The sequence below is a fragment of the Oryzias latipes genome, chromosome 5 (assembly GCF_053564925.1).
Source record: "Oryzias latipes strain Hd-rR chromosome 5, Olatipes_Hd-rR_3.1".
In the NCBI taxonomy this organism is placed as follows: Eukaryota; Metazoa; Chordata; class Actinopteri; order Beloniformes; family Adrianichthyidae; genus Oryzias; species Oryzias latipes.
In genome coordinates this window covers 36,047,383-36,075,217 of record NC_136241.1, presented here as the reverse complement: position 1 = coordinate 36,075,217, position 27,835 = coordinate 36,047,383, and the positions used below count along the sequence as shown (strand labels likewise).

Below are 27,835 nucleotides of genomic sequence, written 5' to 3'. Positions count from 1 at the left end.
CATACGCCATACATTGTTTTATCAAAAATAAACAAACTAAAGGCATATGCATGAATACCATAATCATAAGTTTGTTCCGTTTATTAACGTTCCTGATGGATCACAGAGGGAAGGTCAGAACATCTGGAGGTTCTGTGTAACCAGACCGTGTTCCCACGCAGAACCATCAGAGGGATTTCAACCTGCAGCAAAAAGGTTCTGGTCTTCAGAACTTTGTTTCTGCAGAACCATCTTCATGTCTCCACGTCTGTCAGCCAATCAGAGGACAGTTTACAATTACAGAGAAACAGCTGTTAGTGTGACAATAGAATCATGACCATCCTATTAGAGCACTGTGGGCGGAGCTCCAGACTCAGATGTCATTGGCCCCTCCCCCACAGAGCTGGACCAGGAGGTCCTGTGAGGTCAGGACAGGTCAACCTTCCATAAAAGTGCTGCGGGGGGGGTCACGTGGATCCGGCCAGCAGGGGGGACGTTTCTGAGGCGCCGTTCAGACGGGACGCCACGGCGCCCGCGTGAGGACCACTGTACAGGTGGCTGCTCAGCAGGTCGACCTCGGCCCGCAGCTGGATTTTCTATAAGAAGAAACGGAGAAAAACAGGAAAGATCAGAACATCTGTGTTCTCACACGTTCCTCCAGACCGGATCAGAACCTCCAGAATGGAGCAGAACGTTACCTGGAAGTCTCTGATGTAGGTGAGGAAGAAGCTGATGAAGGACAACGCCAGAGACCACTCAGACACGGTGCTGATGATGTGCGGCGTGTAACCCTGAGGAGGACAGACATCTGTCACGGCTGTGTCTGTAACGTCTAACCACCGCGGTCTGATGGGAGAACGTTCAGGGGTCTGACCACTTCTCCCGGGGTCCAGTGAAGTTTGCGAGGAACGTCCACGCCGGGCAGACTGCTGTACATGATGACGGACGACACGAACACGGAGCTGCTGTCAAGGACCCATTTACCGCTTCCACCCCCTCCCCCAACCCCACCCCCCATTCAAGGATACTGCTGATGATGCTGCCCACGGTCCAAATCCCAATGCTGAGCCGGACCAGGAACACGGTTCTGCTGTGGACGCGGGGCTGCATGCGGAGCGACAGCGCCGTCTGGACCATGATGTAGACCGCCCCGAACCCGAAGGTCAGCACCGCCCCCACCAGGTGCATGGAGAACAGCGTAGTCTTCTGCTGACGACACATCGCTGCTGCTGAGGACTGCAGCCACACCTGTGCACAGGTGGCAGCAGCGGCTCTCACCTGGAAGTTGGCCACCACGCACATGCCGAAGGAGCTGATGAGGCCCAGCAGGAGTCCAGACACGTTCAGCCTCCTCAGACGCAGGTCCTCCTGTCCGTCCAGAGCCTCCACCTGTTTGTACCGCACGTACATCGTGGCCACGCCTGCAGACGCCACAGGGTCAGTGAGTGACAGGTGATAGGACGTCTGAGAACGTTCAGTAAATGTTGTGGACGCCTGAGAACGTATGGGAAACGTTCAGGACGCCTGAGAACATTTGGGACGCCTGAGAACGTTTGGGACGCCTGAGAACGTATGGGAAACGTTCAGGACGCCTGAGAACATTCGTGGCGTTCAGGACGCCTGAAAACATTTGGGACGCCTGAGAACGTTTGGGAAACGTTCAGGACGCCTGAGAACATTCGTGGCGTTCGAAACGCCTGAGAACGTATGGGAAACGTTCAGGACGCCTGAGAACATTCGTGGCGTTCGGGACGCCTGAGAAAGTTTGGGACACCTGAGAACATTCGTGATGTTTGGGACGCCTGACAATGTTTGGGACGCCTGAGAATGTTTGGGACGCCTGAGAATGTTTGGGACGCCTGAGAACGTATGGGAAACGTTTGGGACGCCTGAGAACGTTTGGGACGCCTGAGAATGTTTGGGACGCCTGAGAACGTTTGGGACGCCTGAGAACGTTTGGGACACCTGAGAACATTCGTGATGTTTGGGACGCCTGACAATGTTTGGGAAACGTTCAGGACGCCTGAGAACATTCGTGACGTTCGGGACGCCTGAGAACATTTGGGACGCCTGACAACGTTTGGGAAACGTTTGGGACGCCTGAGAACATTCGTGATCTTCAGGACGCCTGAGAACGTTTGGGACACCTGTGAACATTCGTGATGTTTGGGACGCCTGACAATGTTTGGGAAACGTTCAGGACGCCTGAGAACATTCGTGACGTTCGGGACGCCTGAGAACATTTGGGACGCCTGACAACGTTTGGGAAACGTTTGGGACGCCTGAGAACGTTTGGGAAACGTTTGGGACGCCTGACAATATTTGGGAAACGTTCGGGACGCCTGACAACTTTTGGGACGCCTGAGAATGTTTGGGACGCCTGATAACGTTTGGGAAACGTTTGGGACGCCTGAGAATGTATGGGACGCCTGAGAACGTTTGGGACGCCTGAGAACGTTTGGGACGCCTGAGAATGTATGGGAAACGTTTGGGACGCCTGAGAATGTTTGGGACGCCTGAGAATGTTTGGGACGCCTGAGAATGTATGGGAAACGTTTGGGACGCCTGAGAACGTTTGGGACGCCTGAGAACGTTTGGGACGCCTGAGAACGTTTGGGACGCCTGAGAATGTTTGGGACGCCTGAGAACGTTTGGGACGCCTGAGAATGTATGGGAAACGTTTGGGACGCCTGAGAACGTTTGGGACGCCTGAGAACGTTTGGGACGCCTGAGAACGTTTGGGACGCCTAAGAATGTTTGGGACGCCTGAGAATGTATGGGAAACGTTTGGGACGCCTGAGAACGTTTGGGACGCCTGAGAATGTTTGGGACGCCTGAGAACGTTTGGGACGCCTGAGAATGTATGGGAAACGTTTGGGACGCCTGAGAACGTTTGGGACGCCTGAGAACGTTTGGGACGCCTGAGAACGTTTGGGACGCCTGAGAACGTTTGGGACACCTGAGAATGTTTGGGACGCCTGAGAATGTATGGGAAACGTTTGGGACGCCTGAGAACGTTTGGGACGCCTGAGAATGTTTGGGACGCCTGATAACGTTTGGGAAACGTTTGGGACGCCTGAGAATGTATGGGACGCCTGAGAACGTTTGGGACGCCTGAGAATGTTTGGGAAACGTTTGGGACGCCTGAGAATGTATGGGACGCCTGAGAACGTTTGGGACGCCTGAGAATGTATGGGAAACGTTTGGGACGCCTGAGAACGTTTGGGACGCCTGAGAATGTTTGGGACGCCTGATAACGTTTGGGAAACGTTTGGGACGCCTGAGAATGTATGGGACGCCTGAGAACGTTTGGGACGCCTGAGAATGTTTGGGACGCCTGAGAACGTTTGGGAAACGTTTGGGACGCCTGAGAACGTTTGGGAAACGTTTGGGACGCCTGACAATATTTGGGAAACGTTCGGGACGCCTGACAACTTTTGGGACGCCTGAGAATGTTTGGGACGCCTGATAACGTTTGGGAAACGTTTGGGATGCCTGAGAATGTATGGGACGCCTGAGAACGTTTGGGACGCCTGAGAACGTTTGGGACGCCTGAGAATGTATGGGAAACGTTTGGGACGCCTGAGAATGTTTGGGACGCCTGAGAATGTATGGGAAACGTTTGGGACGCCTGAGAACGTTTGGGACGCCTGAGAACGTTTGGGACACCTGAGAACGTTTGGGACGCCTGAGAACGTTTAGGACGCCTGAGAATGTATGGGAAACGTTTGGGACGCCTGAGAATGTTTGGGACGCCTGAGAATGTATGGGAAACGTTTGGGACGCCTGAGAACGTTTGGGACGCCTGAGAATGTTTGGGACGCCTGAGAACGTTTGGGACGCCTGAGAATGTATGGGAAATGTTTGGGACGCCTGAGAACGTTTGGGACGCCTGAGAATGTATGGGAAACGTTTGGGACGCCTGAGAACGTTTGGGACGCCTGAGAACGTTTGGGACGCCTGAGAACGTTTGGGACACCTGAGAATGTTTGGGACGCCTGAGAATGTATGGGAAACGTTTGGGACGCCTGAGAATGTATGGGAAACGTTTGGGACGCCTGAGAATGTTTGGGACGCCTGAGAATGTATGGGAAACGTTTGGGACGCCTGAGAACGTTTGGGACGCCTGAGAACGTTTGGGACACCTGAGAACGTTTGGGACGCCTGAGAACGTTTAGGACGCCTGAGAATGTATGGGAAACGTTTGGGACGCCTGAGAATGTTTGGGACGCCTGAGAATGTATGGGAAACGTTTGGGACGCCTGAGAACGTTTGGGACGCCTGAGAATGTTTGGGACGCCTGAGAACGTTTGGGACGCCTGAGAATGTATGGGAAATGTTTGGGACGCCTGAGAACGTTTGGGACGCCTGAGAATGTATGGGAAACGTTTGGGACGCCTGAGAACGTTTGGGACGCCTGAGAACGTTTGGGACGCCTGAGAACGTTTGGGACGCCTGAGAACGTTTGGGACACCTGAGAATGTTTGGGACGCCTGAGAATGTATGGGAAACGTTTGGGACGCCTGAGAACGTTTGGGACGCCTGAGAATGTTTGGGATGCCTGAGAATGTTTGGGACGCATGAGAATGTATGGGACGCCTGAGAACGTTTGGGACGCCTGAGAACGTTTGGGACGCCTGAGAATGTATGGGACGCCTGAGAACGTTTGGGACGCCTGAGAACGTTTGGGACGCCTGAGAATGTATGGGAAACGTTTGGGACGCCTGAGAATGTTTGGGACGCCTGAGAATGTTTGGGACGCCTGAGAATGTTTGGGACGCCTGAGAATGTATGGGAAACGTTTGGGACGCCTGAGAACGTTTGGGACGCCTGAGAACGTTTGGGACGCCTGATAACGTTTGGGAAACGTTTGGGACGCCTGAGAATGTTTGGGACGCCTGAGAACGTTTGGGACGCCTGAGAATGTATGGGAAACGTTTGGGACGCCTGAGAACGTTTGGGACGCCTGAGAACGTTTGGGACGCCTGAGAACGTTTGGGAAACGTTTGGGACGCCTGAGAATGTATGGGACGCCTGAGAACGTTTGGGACGCCTGAGAATGTATGGGAAACGTTTGGGACGCCTGAGAACGTTTGGGACGCCTGAGAACGTTTGGGACGCCTGAGAACGTTTGGGACGCCTGAGAATGTTTGGGACGCCTGAGAATGTATGGGAAACGTTTGGGACGCCTGAGAACGTTTGGGACGCCTGATAACGTTTGGGAAACGTTTGGGACGCCTGAGAATGTATGGGACGCCTGAGAACGTTTGGGACGCCTGAGAATGTTTGGGACGCCTGAGAATGTATGGGAAACGTTTGGGACGCCTGAGAACGTTTGGGACGCCTGAGAATGTATGGGAAACGTTTGGGACGCCTGAGAATGTTTGGGACGCCTGAGAATGTTTGGGACGCCTGAGAATGTACGGGAAACGTTTGGGACGCCTGAGAACGTTTGGGACGCCTGAGAACGTTTGGGACGCCTGATAACGTTTGGGAAACGTTTGGGACGCCTGATAACGTTTGGGAAACGTTTGGGACGCCTGATAACGTTTGGGAAACGTTTGGGACGCCTGAGAACGTTTGGGACGCCTGAGAATGTTTGGGACGCCTGAGAATGTATGGGAAACGTTTGGGACGCCTGAGAACGTTTGGGACGCCTGAGAATGTATGGGAAACGTTTGGGACGCCTGAGAATGTTTGGGACGCCTGAGAACGTTTGGGACGCCTGATAACGTTTGGGAAACGTTTGGGACGCCTGATAACGTTTGGGAAACGTTTGGGACGCCTGAGAACGTTTGGGACGCCTGAGAATGTTTGGGACGCCTGAGAATGTATGGGAAACGTTTGGGACGCCTGAGAACGTTTGGGACGCCTGAGAATGTTTGGGACGCCTGATAACGTTTGGGAAACGATTGGGACGCCTGATAACGTTTGGGAAACGTTTGGGACGCCTGAGAACGTTTGGGACGCCTGAGAATGTTTGGGACGCCTGAGAATGTATGGGAAACGTTTGGGACGCCTGAGAACGTTTGGGACGCCTGAGAATGTTTGGAAAACGTTCGGGAGGCCTGAGAACATTCGTGGCGTACGGGACGCCTGAGAACGTTTGGGACGCCTGAGAATGTTTGGGACGCCTGAGAATGTTTGGGACGCCTGAGAACGTTTGGGACGCCTGAGAATGTTTGGGACGCCTGAGAATGTTTGGGACGCCTGAGAATGTTTGGAAAACGTTCGGGAGGCCTGAGAACATTCGTGGCGTACGGGACGCCTGAGAATGTTTGGGACGCCTGAGAATGTTTGGGACGCCTGAGAATGTTTGGGACGCCTGAGAATGTATGGGAAACGTTTGGGACGCCTGACAACGTTTGGGACGCCTGAGAATGTACGGGAAACGTTTGGGACGCCTGAGAACGTTTGGGACGCCTGAGAACGTTTGGGACGCCTGAGAACGTTTGGGACGCCTGAGAACGTTTGGGACGCCTGAGAATGTTTGGGACGCCTGAGAATGTATGGGAAACGTTTGGGACGCCTGAGAACGTTTGGGACGCCTGAGAATGTATGGGAAACGTTTGGGACGCCTGAGAACGTTTGGGACGCCTGAGAATGTTTGGGACGCCTGATAACGTTTGGGAAACGTTTGGGACGCCTGAGAATGTTTGGGACGCCTGAGAATGTTTGGGACGCCTGAGAATGTTTGGGACGCCTGAGAATGTATGGGAAACGTTTGGGACGCCTGAGAACGTTTGGGACGCCTGAGAACGTTTGGGACGCCTGAGAACGTTTGGGACGCCTGAGAACGTTTGGGACGCCTGAGAACGTTTGGGACGCCTGAGAATGTTTGGGACGCCTGAGAATGTATGGGAAACGTTTGGGACGCCTGAGAACGTTTGGGACGCCTGAGAATGTATGGGAAACGTTTGGGACGCCTGAGAACGTTTGGGACGCCTGAGAATGGATGGGAAACGTTTGGGTCGCCTGAGAATGTTTGGGACGCCTGAGAATGTTTGGGACGCCTGAGAACGTTTGGGACGACTGAGAATGTATGGGAAACGTTTGGGACGCCTGAGAACGTTTGGGACGCCTGAGAACGTTTGGGACACCTGAGAACGTTTGGGACGCCTGAGAATGTATGGGACGCCTGAGAACGTTTGGGACGCCTGAGAATGTATGGGAAACGTTTGGGACGCCTGAGAACGTTTGGGACGCCTGAGAACGTTTGGGACGCCTGAGAACGTTTGGGACGCCTGAGAATGTTTGGGACGCCTGAGAATGTATGGGAAACGTTTGGGACGCCTGAGAACGTTTGGGACGCCTGAGAACGTTTGGGACGCCTGAGAATGTTTGGGACGCTTGAGAATGTATGGGACGCCTGAGAACGTTTGGGACGCCTGAGAATGTATGGGAAACGTTTGGGACGCCTGAGAACGTTTGGGACGCCTGAGAACGTTTGGGACGCCTGAGAACGTTTGGGACGCCTGAGAATGTTTGGGACGCCTGAGAATGTATGGGAAACGTTTGGGACGCCTGAGAACGTTTGGGACGCCTGAGAATGTATGGGAAACGTTTGGGACGCCTGAGAACGTTTGGGACGCCTGAGAATGTTTGGGACGCCTGAGAACGTTTGGGACGCCTGAGAATGTTTGGGACGCCTGAGAATGTATGGGACGCCTGAGAACGTTTGGGACGCCTGAGAATGTATGGGAAACGTTTGGGACGCCTGAGAACGTTTGGGACGCCTAAGAATGTTTGGGACGCCTGAGAATGTTTGGGACGCCTGAGAATGTATGGGACGCCTGAGAATGTATGGGAAACGTTTGGGACGCCTGAGAATGTTTGGGACGCCTGAGAACGTTTGGGACGCCTGAGAACGTTTGGGACGCCTGAGAATGTATGGGACGCCTGAGAACGTTTGGGACGCCTGAGAACGTTTGGGACGCCTGAGAACGTTTGGGACGCCTGAGAATGTATGGGACGCCTGAGAACGTTTGGGACGCCTGAGAACGTTTGGGACGCCTGAGAATGTATGGGAAACGTTTGGGACGCCTGAGAATGTTTGGGACGCCTGAGAATGTTTTGGACGCCTGAGAATGTATGGGAAACGTTTGGGACGCCTGAGAACGTTTGGGACGCCTGAGAACGTTTGGGACGCCTGATAACGTTTGGGAAACGTTTGGGACGCCTGAGAATGTTTGGGACGCCTGAGAACGTTTGGGACGCCTGAGAATGTTTGGGACGCCTGAGAATGTATGGGAAACGTTTGGGACGCCTGGGAACGTTTGGGACGCCTGAGAACGTTTGGGAAACGTTTGGGACGCCTGAGAATGTATGGGACGCCTGAGAACGTTTGGGACGCCTGAGAATGTATGGGAAACGTTTGGGACGCCTGGGAACGTTTGGGACGCCTGAGAACGTTTGGGACGCCTGAGAACGTTTGGGACGCCTGAGAATGTATGGGAAACGTTTGGGACGCCTGAGAATGTTTGGGACGCCTGAGAATGTATGGGAAACGTTTGGGACGCCTGAGAACGTTTGGGACGCCTGAGAATGTTTGGGACGCCTGAGAACGTTTGGGACGCCTGAGAATGTTTGGGACGCCTGAGAATGTATGGGACGCCTGAGAACGTTTGGGACGCCTGAGAATGTATGGGAAACGTTTGGGACGCCTGAGAACGTTTGGGACGCCTGAGAATGTTTGGGACGCCTGAGAATGTTTGGGACGCCTGAGAATGTATGGGACGCCTGAGAATGTATGGGAAACGTTTGGGACGCCTGAGAATGTTTGGGACGCCTGAGAACGTTTGGGACGCCTGAGAACGTTTGGGACGCCTGAGAATGTATGGGACGCCTGAGAACGTTTGGGACGCCTGAGAACGTTTGGGACGCCTGAGAATGTATGGGACGCCTGAGAACGTTTGGGACGCCTGAGAACGTTTGGGACGCCTGAGAATGTATGGGAAACGTTTGGGACGCCTGAGAATGTTTGGGACGCCTGAGAATGTTTTGGACGCCTGAGAATGTATGGGAAACGTTTGGGACGCCTGAGAACGTTTGGGACGCCTGAGAACGTTTGGGACGCCTGATAACGTTTGGGAAACGTTTGGGACGCCTGAGAATGTTTGGGACGCCTGAGAACGTTTGGGACGCCTGAGAATGTTTTGGACGCCTGAGAATGTATGGGAAACGTTTGGGACGCCTGAGAACGTTTGGGACGCCTGAGAACGTTTGGGACGCCTGATAACGTTTGGGAAACGTTTGGGACGCCTGAGAACGTTTGGGACGCCTGAGAACGTTTGGGAAACGTTTGGGACGCCTGAGAATGTATGGGACGCCTGAGAACGTTTGGGACGCCTGAGAATGTATGGGAAACGTTTGGGACGCCTGAGAACGTTTGGGACGCCTGAGAACGTTTGGGACGCCTGAGAACGTTTGGGACGCCTGAGAACGTTTGGGACGCCTGAGAATGTTTGGGACGCCTGAGAATGTTTGGAAAACGTTCGGGAGGCCTGAGAACATTCGTGGCGTACGGGACGCCTGAGAACGTTTGGGACGCCTGAGAACGTTTGGGACGCCTGAGAATGTTTGGGACGCCTGAGAACGTTTGGGACGCCTGAGAACGTTTGGGACGCCTGAGAATGTTTGGGACGCCTGAGAATGTTTGGGACGCCTGAGAATGTTTGGAAAACGTTCGGGAGGCCTGAGAACATTCGTGGCGTACGGGACGCCTGATAATGTTTGGGACGCCTGAGAATGTTTGGGACGCCTGAGAATGTATGGGAAACGTTTGGGACGCCTGGGAACGTTTGGGACGCCTGAGAACGTTTGGGACGCCTGAGAACGTTTGGGACGCCTGAGAATGTATGGGAAACGTTTGGGACGCCTGAGAATGTTTGGGACGCCTGAGAATGTATGGGAAACGTTTGGGACGCCTGAGAACGTTTGGGACGCCTGAGAATGTTTGGGACGCCTGAGAACGTTTGGGACGCCTGAGAATGTTTGGGACGCCTGAGAATGTATGGGACGCCTGAGAACGTTTGGGACGCCTGAGAATGTATGGGAAACGTTTGGGACGCCTGAGAACGTTTGGGACGCCTGAGAATGTTTGGGACGCCTGAGAATGTTTGGGACGCCTGAGAATGTATGGGACGCCTGAGAATGTATGGGAAACGTTTGGGACGCCTGAGAATGTTTGGGACGCCTGAGAACGTTTGGGACGCCTGAGAACGTTTGGGACGCCTGAGAATGTATGGGACGCCTGAGAACGTTTGGGACGCCTGAGAACGTTTGGGACGCCTGAGAATGTATGGGACGCCTGAGAACGTTTGGGACGCCTGAGAACGTTTGGGACGCCTGAGAATGTATGGGAAACGTTTGGGACGCCTGAGAATGTTTGGGACGCCTGAGAATGTTTTGGACGCCTGAGAATGTATGGGAAACGTTTGGGACGCCTGAGAACGTTTGGGACGCCTGAGAACGTTTGGGACGCCTGATAACGTTTGGGAAACGTTTGGGACGCCTGAGAATGTTTGGGACGCCTGAGAACGTTTGGGACGCCTGAGAATGTTTTGGACGCCTGAGAATGTATGGGAAACGTTTGGGACGCCTGAGAACGTTTGGGACGCCTGAGAACGTTTGGGACGCCTGATAACGTTTGGGAAACGTTTGGGACGCCTGAGAACGTTTGGGACGCCTGAGAACGTTTGGGAAACGTTTGGGACGCCTGAGAATGTATGGGACGCCTGAGAACGTTTGGGACGCCTGAGAATGTATGGGAAACGTTTGGGACGCCTGAGAACGTTTGGGACGCCTGAGAACGTTTGGGACGCCTGAGAACGTTTGGGACGCCTGAGAACGTTTGGGACGCCTGAGAATGTTTGGGACGCCTGAGAATGTTTGGAAAACGTTCGGGAGGCCTGAGAACATTCGTGGCGTACGGGACGCCTGAGAACGTTTGGGACGCCTGAGAACGTTTGGGACGCCTGAGAATGTTTGGGACGCCTGAGAACGTTTGGGACGCCTGAGAACGTTTGGGACGCCTGAGAATGTTTGGGACGCCTGAGAATGTTTGGGACGCCTGAGAATGTTTGGAAAACGTTCGGGAGGCCTGAGAACATTCGTGGCGTACGGGACGCCTGATAATGTTTGGGACGCCTGAGAATGTTTGGGACGCCTGAGAATGTTTGGGACGCCTGAGAATGTATGGGAAACGTTTGGGACGCCTGAGAACGTTTGGGACGCCTGAGAATGTATGGGAAACGTTTGGGACGCCTGAGAACGTTTGGGACGCCTGAGAACGTTTGGGACGCCTGAGAACGTTTGGGACGCCTGAGAACGTTTGGGACGCCTGAGAATGTTTGGGACGCCTGAGAATGTTTGGGACGCCTGAGAATGTTTGGGACGCCTGATAACGTTTGGGAAACGTTTGGGACGCCTGAGAATGTTTGGGACGCCTGAGAACGTTTGGGACGCCTGAGAACGTTTGGGACGCCTGAGAATGTTTGGGACGCCTGAGAACGTTTGGGACGCTTGAGAATGTTTGGGACGCCTGAGAATGTTTGGGACGCCTGAGAACGTTTGGGACGCCTGAAAATGTTTGGGACGCCTGATAACGTTTGGGAAACGTTTGGGACGCCTGAGAATGTTTGGGACGCCTGAGAATGTTTGGGACGCCTGAGAATGTATGGGAAACGTTTGGGACGCCTGAGAACGTTTGGGACGCCTGAGAACGTTTGGGACGCCTGAGAATGTTTGGGACGCCTGAGAATGTTTGGGACGCCTGAGAATGTATGGGAAACGTTTGGGACGCCTGAGAACGTTTGGGACGCCTGAGAATGTATGGGAAACGTTTGGGACGCCTGAGAACGTTTGGGACGCCTGAGAATGTATGGGAAACGTTTGGGACGCCTGAGAATGTTTGGGACGCCTGAGAACGTTTGGGACGCCTGAGAATGTATGAGAACGTTTGGGACGCCTGAGAATGTATGGGAAACGTTTGGGACGCCTGAGAACGTTTGGGACGCCTGAGAACGTTTGGGACGCCTGAGAATGTTTGGGACGCCTGAGAATGTATGGGACGCCTGAGAACGTTTGGGACGCCTGAGAATGTATGGGAAACGTTTGGGACGCCTGAGAACGTTTGGGACGCCTGAGAATGTATGGGAAACGTTTGGGACGCCTGAGAATGTTTGGGACGCCTGAGAACGTTTGGGACGCCTGAGAATGTATGGGAAACGTTTGGGACGCCTGAGAACGTTTGGGACGCCTGAGAACGTTTGGGACGCCTGAGAATGTTTGGGACGCCTGAGAATGTATGGGACGCCTGAGAACGTTTGGGACGCCTGATAACGTTTGGGAAACGTTTGGGACGCCTGAGAATGTATGGGACGCCTGGGAACGTTTGGGACGCCTGAGAACGTTTGGGACGCCTGAGAATGTTTGGGACGCCTGATAACGTTTGGGAAACGTTTGGGACGCCTGAGAATGTATGGGACGCCTGAGAACGTTTGGGACGCCTGAGAATGTATGGGAAACGTTTGGGACGCCTGGGAACGTTTGGGACGCCTGAGAACGTTTGGGACGCCTGAGAACGTTTGGGACGCCTGAGAATGTATGGGAAACGTTTGGGACGCCTGAGAATGTTTGGGACGCCTGAGAATGTTTGGGACGCCTGAGAACGTTTGGGACGCCTGAGAATGTTTGGGACGCCTGAGAATATATGGGACGCCTGAGAACGTTTGGGACGCCTGAGAATGTATGGGAAACGTTTGGGACGCCTGAGAACGTTTGGGACGCCTGAGAATGTTTGGGACGCCTGAGAATGTTTGGGACGCCTGAGAATGTATGGGACGCCTGAGAACGTTTGGGACGCCTGAGAATGTATGGGAAACGTTTGGGACGCCTGAGAATGTTTGGGACGCCTGAGAACGTTTGGGACGCCTGAGAACGTTTGGGACGCCTGAGAATGTATGGGACGCCTGAAAACGTTTGGGACGCCTGAGAACGTTTGGGACGCCTGAGAATGTATGGGAAACGTTTGGGACGCCTGAGAATGTTTGGGACGCCTGAGAATGTTTTGGACGCCTGAGAATGTATGGGAAACGTTTGGGACGCCTGGGAACGTTTGGGACGCCTGAGAACGTTTGGGACGCCTGATAACGTTTGGGAAACGTTTGGGACGCCTGAGAATGTTTGGGACGCCTGAGAACGTTTGGGACGCCTGAGAATGTATGGGAAACGTTTGGGACGCCTGAGAACGTTTGGGACGCCTGAGAACGTTTGGGACGCCTGAGAACGTTTGGGAAACGTTTGGGACGCCTGAGAATGTATGGGAAACGTTTGGGACGCCTGAGAACGTTTGGGACGCCTGAGAACGTTTGGGACGCCTGAGAACGTTTGGGACGCCTGAGAACGTTTGGGACGCCTGAGAATGTTTGGGACGCCTGAGAATGTATGGGAAACGTTTGGGACGCCTGAGAACGTTTGGGACGCCTGAGAACGTTTGGGACGCCTGAGAACGTTTGGGACGCCTGAGAATGTTTGGGACGCCTGAGAATGTTTGGAAAACGTTCGGGAGGCCTGAGAACATTCGTGGCGTACGGGACGCCTGAGAACGTTTGGGACGCCTGAGAATGTTTGGGACGCCTGAGAATGTTTGGGACGCCTGAGAACGTTTGGGACACCTGAGAACGTTTGGGACGCCTGAGAATGTTTGGGACGCCTGAGAATGTTTGGGACGCCTGAGAATGTATGGGAAACGTTTGGGACGCCTGAGAACGTTTGGGACGCCTGAGAATGTATGGGAAACGTTTGGGACGCCTGAGAACGTTTTGGACGCCTGAGAATGTTTGGGACGCCTGATAACGTTTGGGAAACGTTTGGGACGCCTGAGAATGTTTGGGACGCCTGAGAATGTTTGGGACGCCTGAGAATGTTTGGGACGCCTGAGAATGTATGGGAAACGTTTGGGACGCCTGAGAACGTTTGGGACGCCTGAGAACGTTTGGGACGCCTGAGAACGTTTGGGACGCCTGAGAACGTTTGGGACGCCTGAGAATGTATGGGAAACGTTTGGGACGCCTGAGAACGTTTGGGACGCCTGAGAATGTATGGGAAACGTTTGGGACGCCTGAGAATGTTTGGGACGCCTGAGAATGTTTGGGACGCTTGAGAACGTTTGGGACGCCTGAGAATGTATGGGAAACGTTTGGGACGCCTGAGAATGTTTGGGACGCCTGAGAATGTTTGGGACGCCTGAGAATGTTTGGGACGCCTGAGAATGTATGGGACGCCTGAGAACGTTTGGGACGCCTGAGAATGTATGGGAAACGTTTGGGACGCCTGAGAACGTTTGGGACGCCTGAGAACGTTTGGGACGCCTGAGAACGTTTGGGACGCCTGAGAATGTTTGGGACGCCTGAGAATGTATGGGAAACGTTTGGGACGCCTGAGAACGTTTGGGACGCCTGAGAATGTTTGGGACGCCTGATAACGTTTGGGAAACGTTTGGGACGCCTGAGAATGTATGGGACGCCTGAGAACGTTTGGGACGCCTGAGAATGTATGGGAAACGTTTGGGACGCCTGAGAACGTTTGGGACGCCTGAGAACGTTTGGGACGCCTGAGAACGTTTGGGACGCCTGAGAATGTATGGGAAACGTTTGGGACGCCTGAGAATGTTTGGGACGCCTGAGAATGTTTGGGACGCCTGAGAATGTATGGGAAACGTTTGGGACGCCTGAGAACGTTTGGGACGCCTGAGAATGTTTGGGACGCCTGAGAACGTTTGGGACGCCTGAGAATGTTTGGGACGCCTGAGAATGTATGGGACGCCTGAGAACGTTTGGGAAACGTTTGGGACGCCTGAGAATGTTTGGGACGCCTGAGAATGTTTGGGACGCCTGAGAATGTATGGGAAATGTTTGGGACGCCTGGGAATGTTTGGGACGCCTGAGAACGTTTGGGACGCCTGAGAATGTTTGGGACGCCTGAGAATGTTTGGGACGCCTGATAACGTTTGGGAAACGTTTGGGACGCCTGAGAATGTTTGGGACGCCTGATAACGTTTGGGAAACGTTTGGGACGCCTGAGAATGTTTGGGACGCCTGAGAACGTTTGGGACGCCTGAGAATGTATGGGAAACGTTTGGGACGCCTGAGAACGTATGGGACGCCTGAGAATGTTTGGGACGCCTGAGAATGTTTGGGACGCCTGAGAATGTTTGGGACGCCTGATAACGTTTGGGAAACGTTTGGGACGCCTGAGAACGTTTGGGACACCTGAGAACATTCGTGATGTTTGGGACGCCTGACAATGTTTGGGAAACGTTCAGGACGCCTGAGAACATTCGTGATCTTCAGGACGCCTGAGAACGTTTGGGACACCTGAGAACATTCGTGATGTTTGGGACGCCTGACAATGTTTGGGAAACGTTCAGGACGCCTGAGAACATTCGTGACGTTCGGGACGCCGGAGAACATTTGGGACGCCTGACAACGTTTGGGAAACGTTTGGGACGCCTGAGAACGTTTGGGAAACGTTTGGGACGCCTGACAATATTTGGGAAACGTTCGGGACGCCTGACAACTTTTGGGACGCCTGAGAATGTTTGGGACGCCTGATAACGTTTGGGAAACGTTTGGGACGCCTGAGAATGTATGGGACGCCTGAGAACGTTTGGGACGCCTGAGAACGTTTGGGACGCCTGAGAATGTATGGGAAACGTTTGGGACGCCTGAGAATGTTTGGGACGCCTGAGAATGTTTGGGACGCCTGAGAATGTATGGGAAACGTTTGGGACGCCTGAGAACGTTTGGGACGCCTGAGAACGTATGGGACGCCTGAGAACGTTTGGGACGCCTGAGAATGTATGGGAAACGTTTGGGACGCCTGAGAATGTTTGGGACGCCTGAGAATGTTTGGGACGCCTGAGAACGTTTGGGACGCCTGAGAATGTATGGGAAACGTTTGGGACGCCTGAGAACGTTTGGGACGCCTGAGAACGTTTGGGACGCCTGAGAATGTATAGAAACGTTTGGGACGCCTGAGAATGTTTGGGACCCCTGAGAATGTATGGGAAACGTTTGGGACGCCTGAGAACGTTTGGGACGCCTGAGAATGTTTGGGACGCCTGAGAATGTTTGGGACGCCTGAGAACGTTTGGGACGCCTGAGAATGTTTGGGACGCCTGAGAATGTATGGGACGCCTGAGAACGTTTGGGACGCCTGAGAACGTTTGGGACGCCTGAGAACGTTTGGGACGCCTGAGAACGTTTGGGACGCCTGAGAAAGTTTGGGACGCCTGAGAATGTATGGGAAACGTTTGGGACGCCTGAGAACGTTTGGGACGCCTGAGAACGTTTGGGACGCCTGAGAATGTATGGGAAACGTTTGGGACGCCTGAGAATGTTTGGGACCCCTGAGAATGTATGGGAAACGTTTGGGACGCCTGAGAACGTTTGGGACGCCTGAGAATGTTTGGGACGCCTGAGAACGTTTGGGACGCCTGAGAATGTATGGGACGCCTGAGAACGTTTGGGACGCCTGAGAACGTTTGGGACGCCTGAGAACGTTTGGGACGCCTGAGAATGTTTGGGACGCCTGAGAATGTATGGGAAACGTTTGGGACGCCTGAGAACGTTTGGGACGCCTGAGAATGTATGGGAAACGTTTGGGACGCCTGAGAACGTTTGGGACGCCTGAGAATGTATGGGAAACGTTTGGGACGCCTGAGAACGTTTGGGACGCCTGAGAACGTTTGGGACGCCTGATAACGTTTGGGAAACGTTTGGGACGCCTGATAACGTTTGGGAAACGTTTGGGACGCCTGAGAACGTTTGGGACGCCTGAGAATGTTTGGGACGCCTGAGAATGTATGGGAAACGTTTGGGACGCCTGAGAATGTATGGGAAACGTTTGGGACGCCTGAGAACGTTTGGGACGCCTGAGAATGTATGGGAAACGTTTGGGACGCCTGAGAACGTTTGGGACGCCTGAGAACGTTTGGGACGCCTGAGAACGTTTGGGACGCCTGAGAACGTTTGGGACGCCTGAGAACGTTTGGGACGCCTGAGAACGTTTGGGACGCCTGAGAATGTATGGGAAACGTTTGGGACGCCTGAGAACGTTTGGGACGCCTGAGAATGTATGGGAAACGTTTGGGACGCCTGAGAACGTTTGGGACGCCTGAGAACGTTTGGGACGCCTGATAACGTTTGGGACGCCTGATAACGTTTGGGAAACGTTTGGGACGCCTGATAACGTTTGGGAAACGTTTGGGACGCCTGAGAACGTTTGGGACGCCTGAGAATGTTTGGGACGCCTGAGAATGTATGGGAAACGTTTGGGACGCCTGAGAATGTTTGGGACGCCTGAGAATGTATGGGAAACGTTTGGGACGCCTGAGAACGTTTGGGACGCCTGAGAACGTTTGGGACGCCTGAGAACGTTTGGGACGCCTGAGAACGTTTGGGACGCCTGAGAATGTATGGGAAACGTTTGGGACGCCTGAGAACGTTTGGGACGCCTGAGAATGTATGGGAAACGTTTGGGACGCCTGAGAACGTTTGGGACGCCTGAGAATGTTTGGGACGCCTGAGAATGTATGGGAAACGTTTGGGACGCCTGAGAACGTTTGGGACGCCTGAGAACGTTTGGGACGCCTGAGAACGTTTGGGACGCCTGAGAACGTTTGGGACGCCTGAGAATGTTTGGGAAACGTTTGGGACGCCTGATAACGTTTGGGAAACGTTTGGGACGCCTGAGAACGTTTGGGACGCCTGAGAATGTATGGGACGCCTGAGAACGTTTGGGACGCCTGAGAATGTTTGGGACGCCTGAGAATGTATGGGAAACGTTTGGGACGCCTGAGAACGTTTGGGACGCCTGAGAATGTATGGGAAACGTTTGGGACGCCTGAGAATGTTTGGGACGCCTGAGAATGTTTGGGACGCCTGAGAATGTACGGGAAACGTTTGGGACGCCTGAGAACGTTTGGGACGCCTGATAACGTTTGGGAAACGTTTGGGACGCCTGATAACGTTTGGGAAACGTTTGGGACGCCTGAGAACGTTTGGGACGCCTGAGAATGTTTGGGACGCCTGAGAATGTATGGGAAACGTTTGGGACGCCTGAGAACGTTTGGGACGCCTGAGAATGTTTGGGACGCCTGAGAATGTACGGGAAACGTTTGGGACGCCTGAGAACGTTTGGGACGCCTGAGAACGTTTGGGACGCCTGATAACGTTTGGGAAACGTTTGGGACGCCTGATAACGTTTGGGAAACGTTTGGGACGCCTGAGAACGTTTGGGACGCCTGAGAATGTTTGGGACGCCTGAGAATGTACGGGAAACGTTTGGGACGCCTGAGAACGTTTGGGACGCCTGAGAACGTTTGGGACGCCTGATAACGTTTGGGACGCCTGATAACGTTTGGGAAACGTTTGGGACGCCTGAGAACGTTTGGGACGCCTGAGAACGTTTGGGACGCCTGAGAACGTTTGGGACGCCTGAGAACGTTTGGGACGCCTGAGAACGTTTGGGACGCCTGAGAACGTTTGGGACGCCTGAGAACGTTTGGGACGCCTGAGAACGTTTGGGACGCCTGAGAACGTTTGGGACGCCTGATAACGTTTGGGAAACGTTTGGGACGCCTGAGAACATCCGTGATGTTTGGGACGTTTCCCCGTCCAGCTGACAGTTTTGGTGCGAGTGTTACCTAAGAAGGCCGACACGTCCATCATGATGCCAAACACACACCTCTCCGGCGCCGTGGTCCCCGTGTCGCTGCAACACAACAACCTTTGGTCACATGTTCCCCTCCAAAACCGAGTCTTCTGCGGTGCCGCTGTCTGACCTGATGTACGGCACCAGCGGGTCCACGTGTCGCAGCACCACGGCTGTGATGTAGGCAAAGACGAAGGACGCCACCGTCCAGACGACCAGCGCGGCGGGCAGGAGGCAGAGACCCTGCTGGAACCACCACATGTCCGTCCTGCAGCAGAAACGGCATCATCTCCAAACATGGTGAATGTGCAGACACGACGAAGATGAGGATGAAGACTCATGAGCGCCAACAAGCCTCTGCCTTATTGATCTAAGCTGGTATCAAAGAGACTTCTCATCCTCTGAGGGAAAGCAGCTGATCCGATCCAGAACCAGAACCTTTGTGGCAGTTTGTCAAATTACAACGAGAACAGGCACAGAAAAATGTAAACAGCTGTAAAATTAAGTAAAAGAATATACAATAACACAAAAATACAAACTTAAATAAAATGAGATTAAAATAAAAGGAATACTTGGGTTTTAGGAAGATCATGATTATATATATATATATATATATATATATATATATGTGATACTTTGGATTTTCATTGCAGGTTTATTTTCCATGAAGTCTACAGATGACAAAAGCAAAGTTCTTTATGAAATGTGAAAAGATAGTTTGATTTGAAGGAATTTGTGTAAACTGACTTTAGACAAATACATCTAACATCATTTCTGTTTCTTCCTCGTGTAAACTGGATTAGTATCACTTTCACTTCCTCACAGGAGAAAAAAGGAACATCAGCTGATCTCCACAGACTTTTCAACGGGGGGGGGGTCTCTCTGAAAGCTGTTCAGCACCGTGACCGGATGTGGATGACCGTCATGATTCAAGTCACTTTTCTGTCATTAAAGGGGGACTTCCGGTACAGAAAACGAAAGCAGCCAGGTGGGGTAAAATACTGACACTCACGTTATTTCGTTCCCGGGGGGCACATCCGCCGAAAGAAACGGCTCCTCCTCCCAGAACCGGAGGTACAGCGGGGACCGGCGCGCGCCGCTTCACGGAGAAACGTCTACGTCTGATCTGAACGAAGCTCCGGCGCTCCGCTCCACGGCACGCATGCGCGTTGCAGGAGGAGCTTTCAATGTCCCATAAACCCGGAGTTTAGTCTGACAGGCGCGTTTTCAGGAACAGGCCCAAACTGGAAAGTACCTGAACGCGATAAAATCACGAGGATGAAAGCGAAAATATGAGATTAACTCGATTCTGGGGGGGGGAGCCAGCGAGGAGGCGGAGCCAGCAGGTGTCATCTAACCTGGGCTGATATCCCCTTACAGGTAAACAAACATCAGGGAGTAACTCTGAAACTATTATCATGCAGAATCAGTTTGATCAAACGGACATTTGTGTTTCATTGCACCCACATTCTGAAGAAATTCACATTTTAAAACTGTTTTAGGAAATAACTGTTAGACTTTAATCAATTAAATAATATAACATGCCATTTTTACAGAGACTGAAGCAACTGGCCAGAATAAAAGACAGAACCAAAGAACAGAAAGACGTGTTAGTCCTCGTCATGAAAAAACCTCTGCCATCGTAGAGAAACGTCTACTGAAGAGGTGGGATGGAGCTGAAGGTGATGGAGCGCCTCTCAGGTTAAAGCTGCCGCCGCTCCGACCGCCATCAGGTTCTTTAAAGGCCGCCGGTTCCCTTCCTGACCTTCATCTGCTGGCCCACACGGGACGATGGTTGGCCGGTTCCTCTCTGCACAAAAAGTATTTTTGGGGAACACTGGCCCCCCTCCCCCTAACCCCCCCCCCCCCCCCCCCCCCCCCCCCCCCCCCCCCCAGAGTGTGAAAGGTACAAAAAAGTGCAAAAGTAACAACAAAAAAGCTGGCAGTGGATTTTTCTGCACGTTTGAACATGAAGATCTTCTGATTCACCAAATCTAAAGCAGTTCTGCCGAAAACTGTCGTTTGAAATGAAGCCACTTTAAAACCAGAGACGAAAACAACCCGGCGTGTGACGTCAGGGTATTTACAGAAGCAGACAGATGAACCAACAGTGGAGCTGCCAGAAGCGCGTTCGTCTCACGTTTGCACAGAAACGGTTAAAAGCTGAACGTCTGAGCAGAAACCCAGCAGCACCTGAACTCCCCCGAGCGGTCCGGACCACCAGGTGAGGGGGGCACAGTTCAGTTAGGATGGAAAACCGTGACGGCAAGTTCCAGGATCTGAAGGCGTGGACGTCCCGCCGTGGGCCGGTCCTCCGTGGCGCTCCACGTGGAACCTGAAGGGACGGTGGACACGCCTCAGCGAGGAGGGGAACCGAAGCCGGGGCAAGGCCGGATTGTGAAGACGAAGATATGAAGGTGGCAGGCGATCTGGTTGCAGACGCTGACGCAGTAACGGACCAAGTCGAAGAAGGAGAGGATCTGCAAGAAGCAGAAACGCAGAGGCTCTTCAGAAGCGGAAGACTTCACAGCGTCCGGACACGAAGGCGTCGTGTTCCCGCTTCCTCACCAGAGCCACCCACAGCACCAGGTACTCGTCAATAAAACTATTGAAATACTGATCCAGAAACAGTAACCCCGGTCCCAGGAAGGCCAAGTCGTGGAGGTGCATCTCACTCTTCGTCATGTGAGCGACCTGTGGGAAGAAGCACACGCCGAGTCAGCGTCAGCCCAGCCTCCTCTCAGCTCCTCTGACGCCACGCATGTGTGGGCGGGACTTACGACTAGCTTATTGGTGATTTTGGCAGAGACGAAGCCAAACGCCAGGATGTAAAGACACGGATGCTTCTCAAAGAGCTGCACGGCCGATTTCTTGTAGATCATCACAGCCAGGATGATGACCGAGCCGATGTGCAGGACGGGGGACAGGACGCTGGTTCCCTGAGACGGAGACCCCGTCAGACCAGACCAGCCACGCATTTCTGAGGTCGTCAGCGCCGCTCATCCCTGGACCCCAAAGGGTCAAAGCCTGCAGGAGGCGGTCCAGACTTACCGCTATCGTGGAGCCGTTCTTGCCCACCCCTCCGGTGAAAATGACCCTGAAGTAGTTGGTGCAGGAGAACACAGCCCCCAGCAGGGTGCAGAATGCAGGAACCATCTTCACCTGGACATTCAGGAGGGGAATCTGGGAACGGAGACACGCAGCCAGTAAAAACGCCGATCCTCCGCCACGGCGTCAAACATGAAGACGTATGTTTTCCGCTCTGAGGGAACAGCTCCTCTTTGGAGCAAACCGTTTAGTTACGATTGTTTCACCAACGTCACTATTCTGTCTCTAGTCGGGTCAAAGGCCGACGGAATTACCTGCGACTGCCAGAACGCAGATCCTCCCACGGCGGCGAGCAGATACATGGCGATGATGAAGATCTGCACCTCAGTCACGTCGATGCTGACGGGACAGACAGCAGGGAGGGAAGGCGTGAGAAACGTCTGAAAGCTCCACAATCAGGACCTTCAGCGCCACCAGGAGGACAGCGGCTCCGCCCACAAACGCGCTTCTTCACTCAAATGTTCTGCTGCTGAACAGGGAGCACCAACTCCTGCAGCCCCCCCTCTGACTGCAGCCCGTGGGACCCCAACAGCAACCATGGAGGCTGCGGCCGGAGGTTTCCCATCATGCATCGCGGGCCGGCTCTGTCGGGTCAAATCCATCCATCCTGTTCTAGAAACCTGGTTCTTCAGAACTTTATGCTTGAATAAATCAAACTTAAAGTTAACTTTGATCCCAAACATTTGACTGTTGTGAATGAATTTAGTCCCAAAGTTTTCCCCTTCAACGTTTCTGCAGAAGGTTCTGGCGACCTCTAGAGGCAGAGGCCTCTAACTGCAGGTACACGTCTACAACCGGCCCGGGGCTCCAAGCAGCCTCAATTATCTGCTGTTCCATCCAAACCACAAACAAACATTCTTTTCCAAGTCCAGAACCCAGACTAGAGGAGCGTCGAGTGCTTAGACTTCTGGAACTTTTGGGAGACTGGGACGGAGCAGCAGGAGGACATTTATTGTTTTTCTGTAGCTTGTACATTTTGTCTTTTTTATGGGTTCAGCAATTTCCTTCTGGATAATTAAAGTGTCTCTCTCTGTCTTTATCAGAAGACCTTCAGCTCACACTGATGAACGACAGTCGCCATGTTCCTGAGACTCACATGCCAAAGCGCAGCGTTCCCGACACGTATGTCTGCCAGTGGGCGCAGTAGAACATGAACATCCCTGCAAAGCAGCAGAAGAACATCCAGTCGGGGTTGGTGCCCAGCTGGACGGCTATGCTGGTTCCCAGCACCACGAACACTGCAAAGACAAACACGTCAGTGGGCGGAGCTTCAGCGCCGGCCCGCAGGACGCAGACCCACACTGACCAGTGGAGAGGGAGTCACAGCCGTGGTCGAACAGCTCCCCCAGAGGAGAACTGCTGTTGGTGCGTCTGGCCTGCTTCCCATCGATGGCGTCCAGCGACTGGTACACGAACAGGCCCACCGCACAGAGCAGGTACGCCCAGAGAGGAGCCTGCAAGCACGCAAACATCTGGATGTTAGCCCGCCAACAGGAAGGTTCCTGCAGTGGCGTGGCCGACGGAGACGAGGCGCCCTAAAGACACGACTCTGTCTGAGCCCCCTGGTGTCAGAAGGTCAAAGACTTCATAGACGTGGAGATCTTCCAGCATCAGGAGAAACCGCAAGAGTCCTTAATGAGACCAGAAATCCTGTTACTTTGGGCTCAGGGTGGCTGTGGTGCAGAAGTGGAACGGCCGACCTCTGATCGGAAGATTCCAGGTTCAATTCCCGCCATGTGTCGAAGTGTTCTTGTGTCAAACCTACCATGCCTCTGGTGGAAGGCTGGCGCCAGTGCTCGGCAGCGGACACTGGACACCGTGCGTGACTGTAAAGAGCATTGGGCGCTACATATACGCCATTTACCATTTAAGGCGGAGCTGCAGCCGTTACGGCCTCACACGGCTTTGGTGTAGAAGGCGTGAACGCTCTCCAGAACCTCACTGCTTAGCAAGGAACCAGCACTCTGGAGCAGAACATCTGGAACGCTGACTCACCTGCTCGGTGGCAGTGGGACAGTAGTACACCAGAACCAGGGTGGTGAAGACGTTGGTGGCCAAGCCGATGATGGTGATGAGGTTGGGAGCGATCCAGGAGGGGACCTGCCCCACCAGCCACTCCCAGTACCGCTGCATCAACGGCTCCAGGAGGGAGCGGCCGGCGCTGCTGTACCTGCAGGAGGAACATCAGCAGACACGTCAGGAGCTCCATCTGATGACCCCCCCACAGCCGGACACGACGGCTGCGGCCGAAGGGGGGAAGGTCAGTGCGTCAGAAAATTCCCTGCAGAACAGAACCGAGTCAACCCCCCCGCCCCCACCCAAAGGACATCCCACAGTGTTTACCTGGAGTCCCTGTAACTCCGCCTACAGAACAGGGGGGTGCAGACATTTCTTTGCAGAGAAAAGACTGTAACCCTTGTGTTATCCTAGGCACTTTAACGTTGGGAGTTGGGTCATCTAGACCCACTAGACCAGGGGTCGGGAACCTTTTTGGCCGAGAGAGCCATAAACGCCACATATTTTTAATTGTAATTTCGAAAAAGCCATACAATAATGTGGTGTCCCTTTCCCACACTGAGGCACGGAGACTTAACCTCATTTAAGGTTCTTTGTTCTTGTTATTGCAGACCGCAACGAACGCCGTACAATTAATTCAGCAACTCCTGAATCTCTCCCGCCGTGACGAGAGAGAGCGCTTCTCCCACCTTTATCTTCACCTGCTCCCGCTGCAGCCCTCCCATTTCCCTTATTCGGCCCATAGCTGAACCCCATTGGTCCAAATTACCTAACAACAGGCTGAGCGACAGAACTGAGAGCCAATCAGATCTCTGCTTGATGCGTTCAATGAACTCCAGAACTTTTAACGCGGCCCAACAGCCAAGTTAGACTCAGTCTGCAACAATATGTTTAAAACTAAATATACAAGTGAATGTGTGCATTTGATGTAATTTCAACATTTTTAAAGTACAGCGGGTTTTACGTTTTTACAATCCCTGCGCGATTCACCTGCTGGCCGTGCCCACAACCCCCCCCACCCCCTGCTTTCTTCCTCTAACATCCCGTCTCCGCTACTGCGCGCTCTTTTAGGCACGGCAATTCACAGGTTTCCGGCTGGTACAAACTCTATGAAATAATAGTAAACTGACCTCTGGCATCGCATCGCGCCCGAGAAGGACTGGTTTAATGAAAAAAAAAGTATAATTATAGATTTGTCTGCGAGCCACATGTGACCATCAAAAGAGCCATATGTGGCTCGCGAGCCATAGGTTCCCGACCCCTGAACTAGACAGAGCTCTGAACCTTTTTTCTTCAATGATTTGTGATCTTCACTGGTGTCCATGGATTACATGAAATCTTTCCACCTTTATCCACCTTTGTCATGGTAGGGAGAACACCTCAATGGAGAAGGGGGGGGGGGGGTCATCTGGACCCCATGGGATAGCACAAGGGTTAGTGGGGCTGGAACGGTTGATTGATTAATGATTCCATTCATAGTCCAGATCAGTCAGATACTCCAACGCAGAGTATGGATTCATCTGCTTTGGAAACGCTTTCAGTCGATTCGTTTAACAGCCTCAGACAGACGATCCGCTTGGACCGTTACACCCCCCCCCAAGAGCATGTGACCTGAAGGAGTAAAGCTTGAGGGGAAAGTCGCGGCTTATCTGCCCCCGCCTGACTGTAAAAACCAGCCCATAATATTCTTGCACCGCCGTCACCGTCACAGTCAATTGCTGCAACGAGGCAGAAATCCTGTTTCTTTGGCCGCACAAAAACACTTCAGATGGGACTGACGCGCCACGGTTCTACCTGAGCAGGTAAGGCGGAGTCAGACGGAGGCTTCACCTGTGCTCCTCCAGTCTCTTCAGCTGGTGTCGGGAAAGGGGGGGCGAGGGAAGCTCCATCAGCCTGCGCAGGACTCCCGGTGCCAGCCAGCAGGCGGCCTCCGTGCCCCCGCCCTGCCCGGGGTCCCTGTCCCGGCCGAGGCCTCGCCTGGAGCGCGGCGCGCCCCCCTGCTGCTGCCCCGCTGTGTTCATGGAGCCCCACTGCCCGAAGAGCCGCCCCCCGACGGTCCTGCCTCTGCCACTATCCCAGAGGTCCACCGTGAGGTGAAGGTTCCTGCAAGAAGCAGAGATGTCAACAGAACGTTTCGCTGAGGAAAACGCGGCCAACGTTCGATTCCAGATGTTGGTGGAAGACGAGACCACCAGCGGCCCCTAATGCCGATTTTATGAGGCCCATCTGATGACCCGTCTCAGAAAGGAGGATGAAGAACATGAAAGACCAGAGTCCAGCTGTGGACCTGAAGACCTGTAGAGGAGGAGATAATCTAACCTTCTGTTAAGGTACAGCCCGCTGGTGCACAGCCAAACGTTAACCTCATAAAGTTAACTGCCTCCATCTATTCCTCTCCTCCTCCTCATCCATGAACCTCTTTGGCCTCAGCATCCCTTCACCATCATCATCATCACTGCTCCTCCGCTCCTCCTGCTTCCCTCATGGATCTCCAGAACGTCCATGATCTGATCCTCTGATCCTTGATCCATCCCGGTCCCGAACAGAACCTCAGCTTCTTCATCTCTGCTGCCTCAGAACCTCCGGGTTCTGCTCTCAAAGGGAAACCGGTCCAGAAAAATGCACAGATATTCACCTGAAATGAGGTTCTGGTGGTCAAATGTTTGACTCTCAGTTCACGCATGAAATGGCCTTTTCCCGGGGGGGGGGGGGGGGGGGGGGGGGGGGTCACTCAGGAACAAACTTAGAACAAATGAGAACTTTCTCCGGTAAACCGAGTTCTCTGAGGCCCAAAGACAAACGTTACCGTTTCTGACTGATCGTTGTCAGGATTTAAAGACGCGACTGTCCCAGAAAAATGACATTTGAGTTCAAAGCCCTACCGCTAACTGTAAGAAACTAGCGAGTTTGCGGTAACACCCGCCCTCCTTGCGGGACGTCGGTGACCGGTCTGCTTCTAGAAGCTCCTGAAATGACATTAAAGTCTGGAATTCTGCACAAACGCGTAGAATGTGATGCCACTGCTTTGATTTGCCTCACAGCAGGCTTCGAGAGGGTTCAAATCCCTGTCACGGCTAGCTGAACTAGCTTACGTGGCTAACGGAGTCATTACACGACTGACCTGCGGACTGAAGGCGAGAACCGCGAGCAGTCGGAGGAGCGGCGGGAAACCCGGGGCCCGCAGTCAGCACCCCTCCGTGGAAGTCTTCTTCAGGCGCGGTTACGTGGAACGGAGCGCCGAGGCAGCGTTAGCGGCTGCAGGGAAGCATCCACAGCCGGTGCCGCTGCTGCTAAACTAGCTAATTATCGTTAGCCTCGGAGGAAGTCTCGCGTGACTATTCAGAATTTTTTTGTCCAGAGGAAAAAGAAGTCCCTGAACTTGGTCTCCCAGACAACAAGCTGGTGACGTCACGGTAACCTGCTCTCTTCCCGAATAATTTCATTTTATCCCCTCCTCTAAGAAAACTTTGTATTGTAAACATTATTAGTATTATTTTGTATTCTCTTTTCTTATTTTAAGATACTTTATTTTCCTATCAGCAAGTTCTATTTTGGATATATTTCTGATACGTTTTTTACTTGAGGTGATTTAACAAGCTTTGAATGATGGCATTGATTACCACTGCTGATGATCTGTCTAATTTCTTGAGTTTGGATTTTGTATGTTTACACTATGTTCAATAAAGATGGAAAAAAATCAAATAAAAGAATAGAAATAAAAAGTAAAACAAAGACATTGTAGAAAAAAAAGGATTTCATTTTATTTTATTTTATTTATTTGATTTTTTTTTCATATTTACATTTTTCTCCTTCTGTGAATTTCCTTAATAATTTTATATTGTATTCAGAACTGTATTGTACATTATATTTGTATAATTGCTTCATTTTGTGTTTTTGTATTCTGCAGGCGTTCAATAAAAAATAAATAAAAGAAGTGAATTAAAAAAAAACAATAATCGAGTGAAATAAAAGATTAAAATAACCGTGGGTCAAAATGTGAAATCAAGTCACCAAT

General features: G+C 52.8%; 2 protein-coding genes across 2 annotated transcripts; both read right to left on the bottom strand.

Annotated features, from left to right (window-relative positions):
• Positions 1–66: 66 nt before the first annotated feature.
• Positions 67–19,865, bottom strand: dram2b (DNA-damage regulated autophagy modulator 2b). Its single transcript, XM_078947855.1, has 8 exons — positions 19,709–19,865; positions 18,827–18,964; positions 18,689–18,756; positions 1,258–1,400; positions 1,008–1,185; positions 854–936; positions 678–770; positions 67–575 (listed from the first exon to the last, which is right to left on the bottom strand). Exons 2-8 carry the CDS (start codon positions 18,955–18,957, stop codon positions 447–449), a joined length of 825 nt encoding a protein of 274 aa, XP_078803981.1. The 5' UTR covers positions 18,958–18,964; positions 19,709–19,865; the 3' UTR covers positions 67–446.
• A 327-nt stretch (positions 19,866–20,192) lies between these two features.
• On the bottom strand, positions 20,193–27,177 carry cept1b (choline/ethanolamine phosphotransferase 1b). The gene is made up of 10 exons (XM_078947851.1): positions 26,942–27,177; positions 25,651–25,923; positions 23,800–23,974; positions 23,111–23,258; positions 22,901–23,042; positions 22,059–22,143; positions 21,748–21,879; positions 21,477–21,635; positions 21,265–21,390; positions 20,193–21,176 (listed from the first exon to the last, which is right to left on the bottom strand). Exons 2-10 carry the CDS (start codon positions 25,839–25,841, stop codon positions 21,054–21,056), a joined length of 1,281 nt encoding a protein of 426 aa, XP_078803977.1. The 5' UTR covers positions 25,842–25,923; positions 26,942–27,177; the 3' UTR covers positions 20,193–21,053.
• Positions 27,178–27,835: the final 658 nt, after the last annotated feature.

Bases quoted from the DNA above. Each gene is read 5' to 3' on its own strand.
- dram2b (XM_078947855.1), bottom strand. From the start codon at position 18,957: ATGTGGTGGTTCCAGCAGGGTCTCTGCCTCCTGCCCGCCGCGCTGGTC. The intron at 18,757-18,826 runs GTCAGACAGCGG...GTTGTGTTGCAG, and splicing joins CCGCTGGTGCCGTACATCAG to CGACACGGGGACCACGGCGC. The intron at 1,401-18,688 runs GTAACACTCGCA...TGGCGTCTGCAG, and splicing joins GGACGTGTCGGCCTTCTTAG to GCGTGGCCACGATGTACGTG.
- cept1b (XM_078947851.1), bottom strand. From the start codon at position 25,841: ATGAACACAGCGGGGCAGCAGCAGGGGGGCGCGCCGCGCTCCAGGCGA. The intron at 23,975-25,650 runs GTGAAGCCTCCG...TTCCTCCTGCAG, and splicing joins AAGAGACTGGAGGAGCACAG to GTACAGCAGCGCCGGCCGCT. The intron at 21,636-21,747 runs GTAAGTCTGGAC...TCTCCGTCTCAG, and splicing joins AGAACGGCTCCACGATAGCG to GGAACCAGCGTCCTGTCCCC.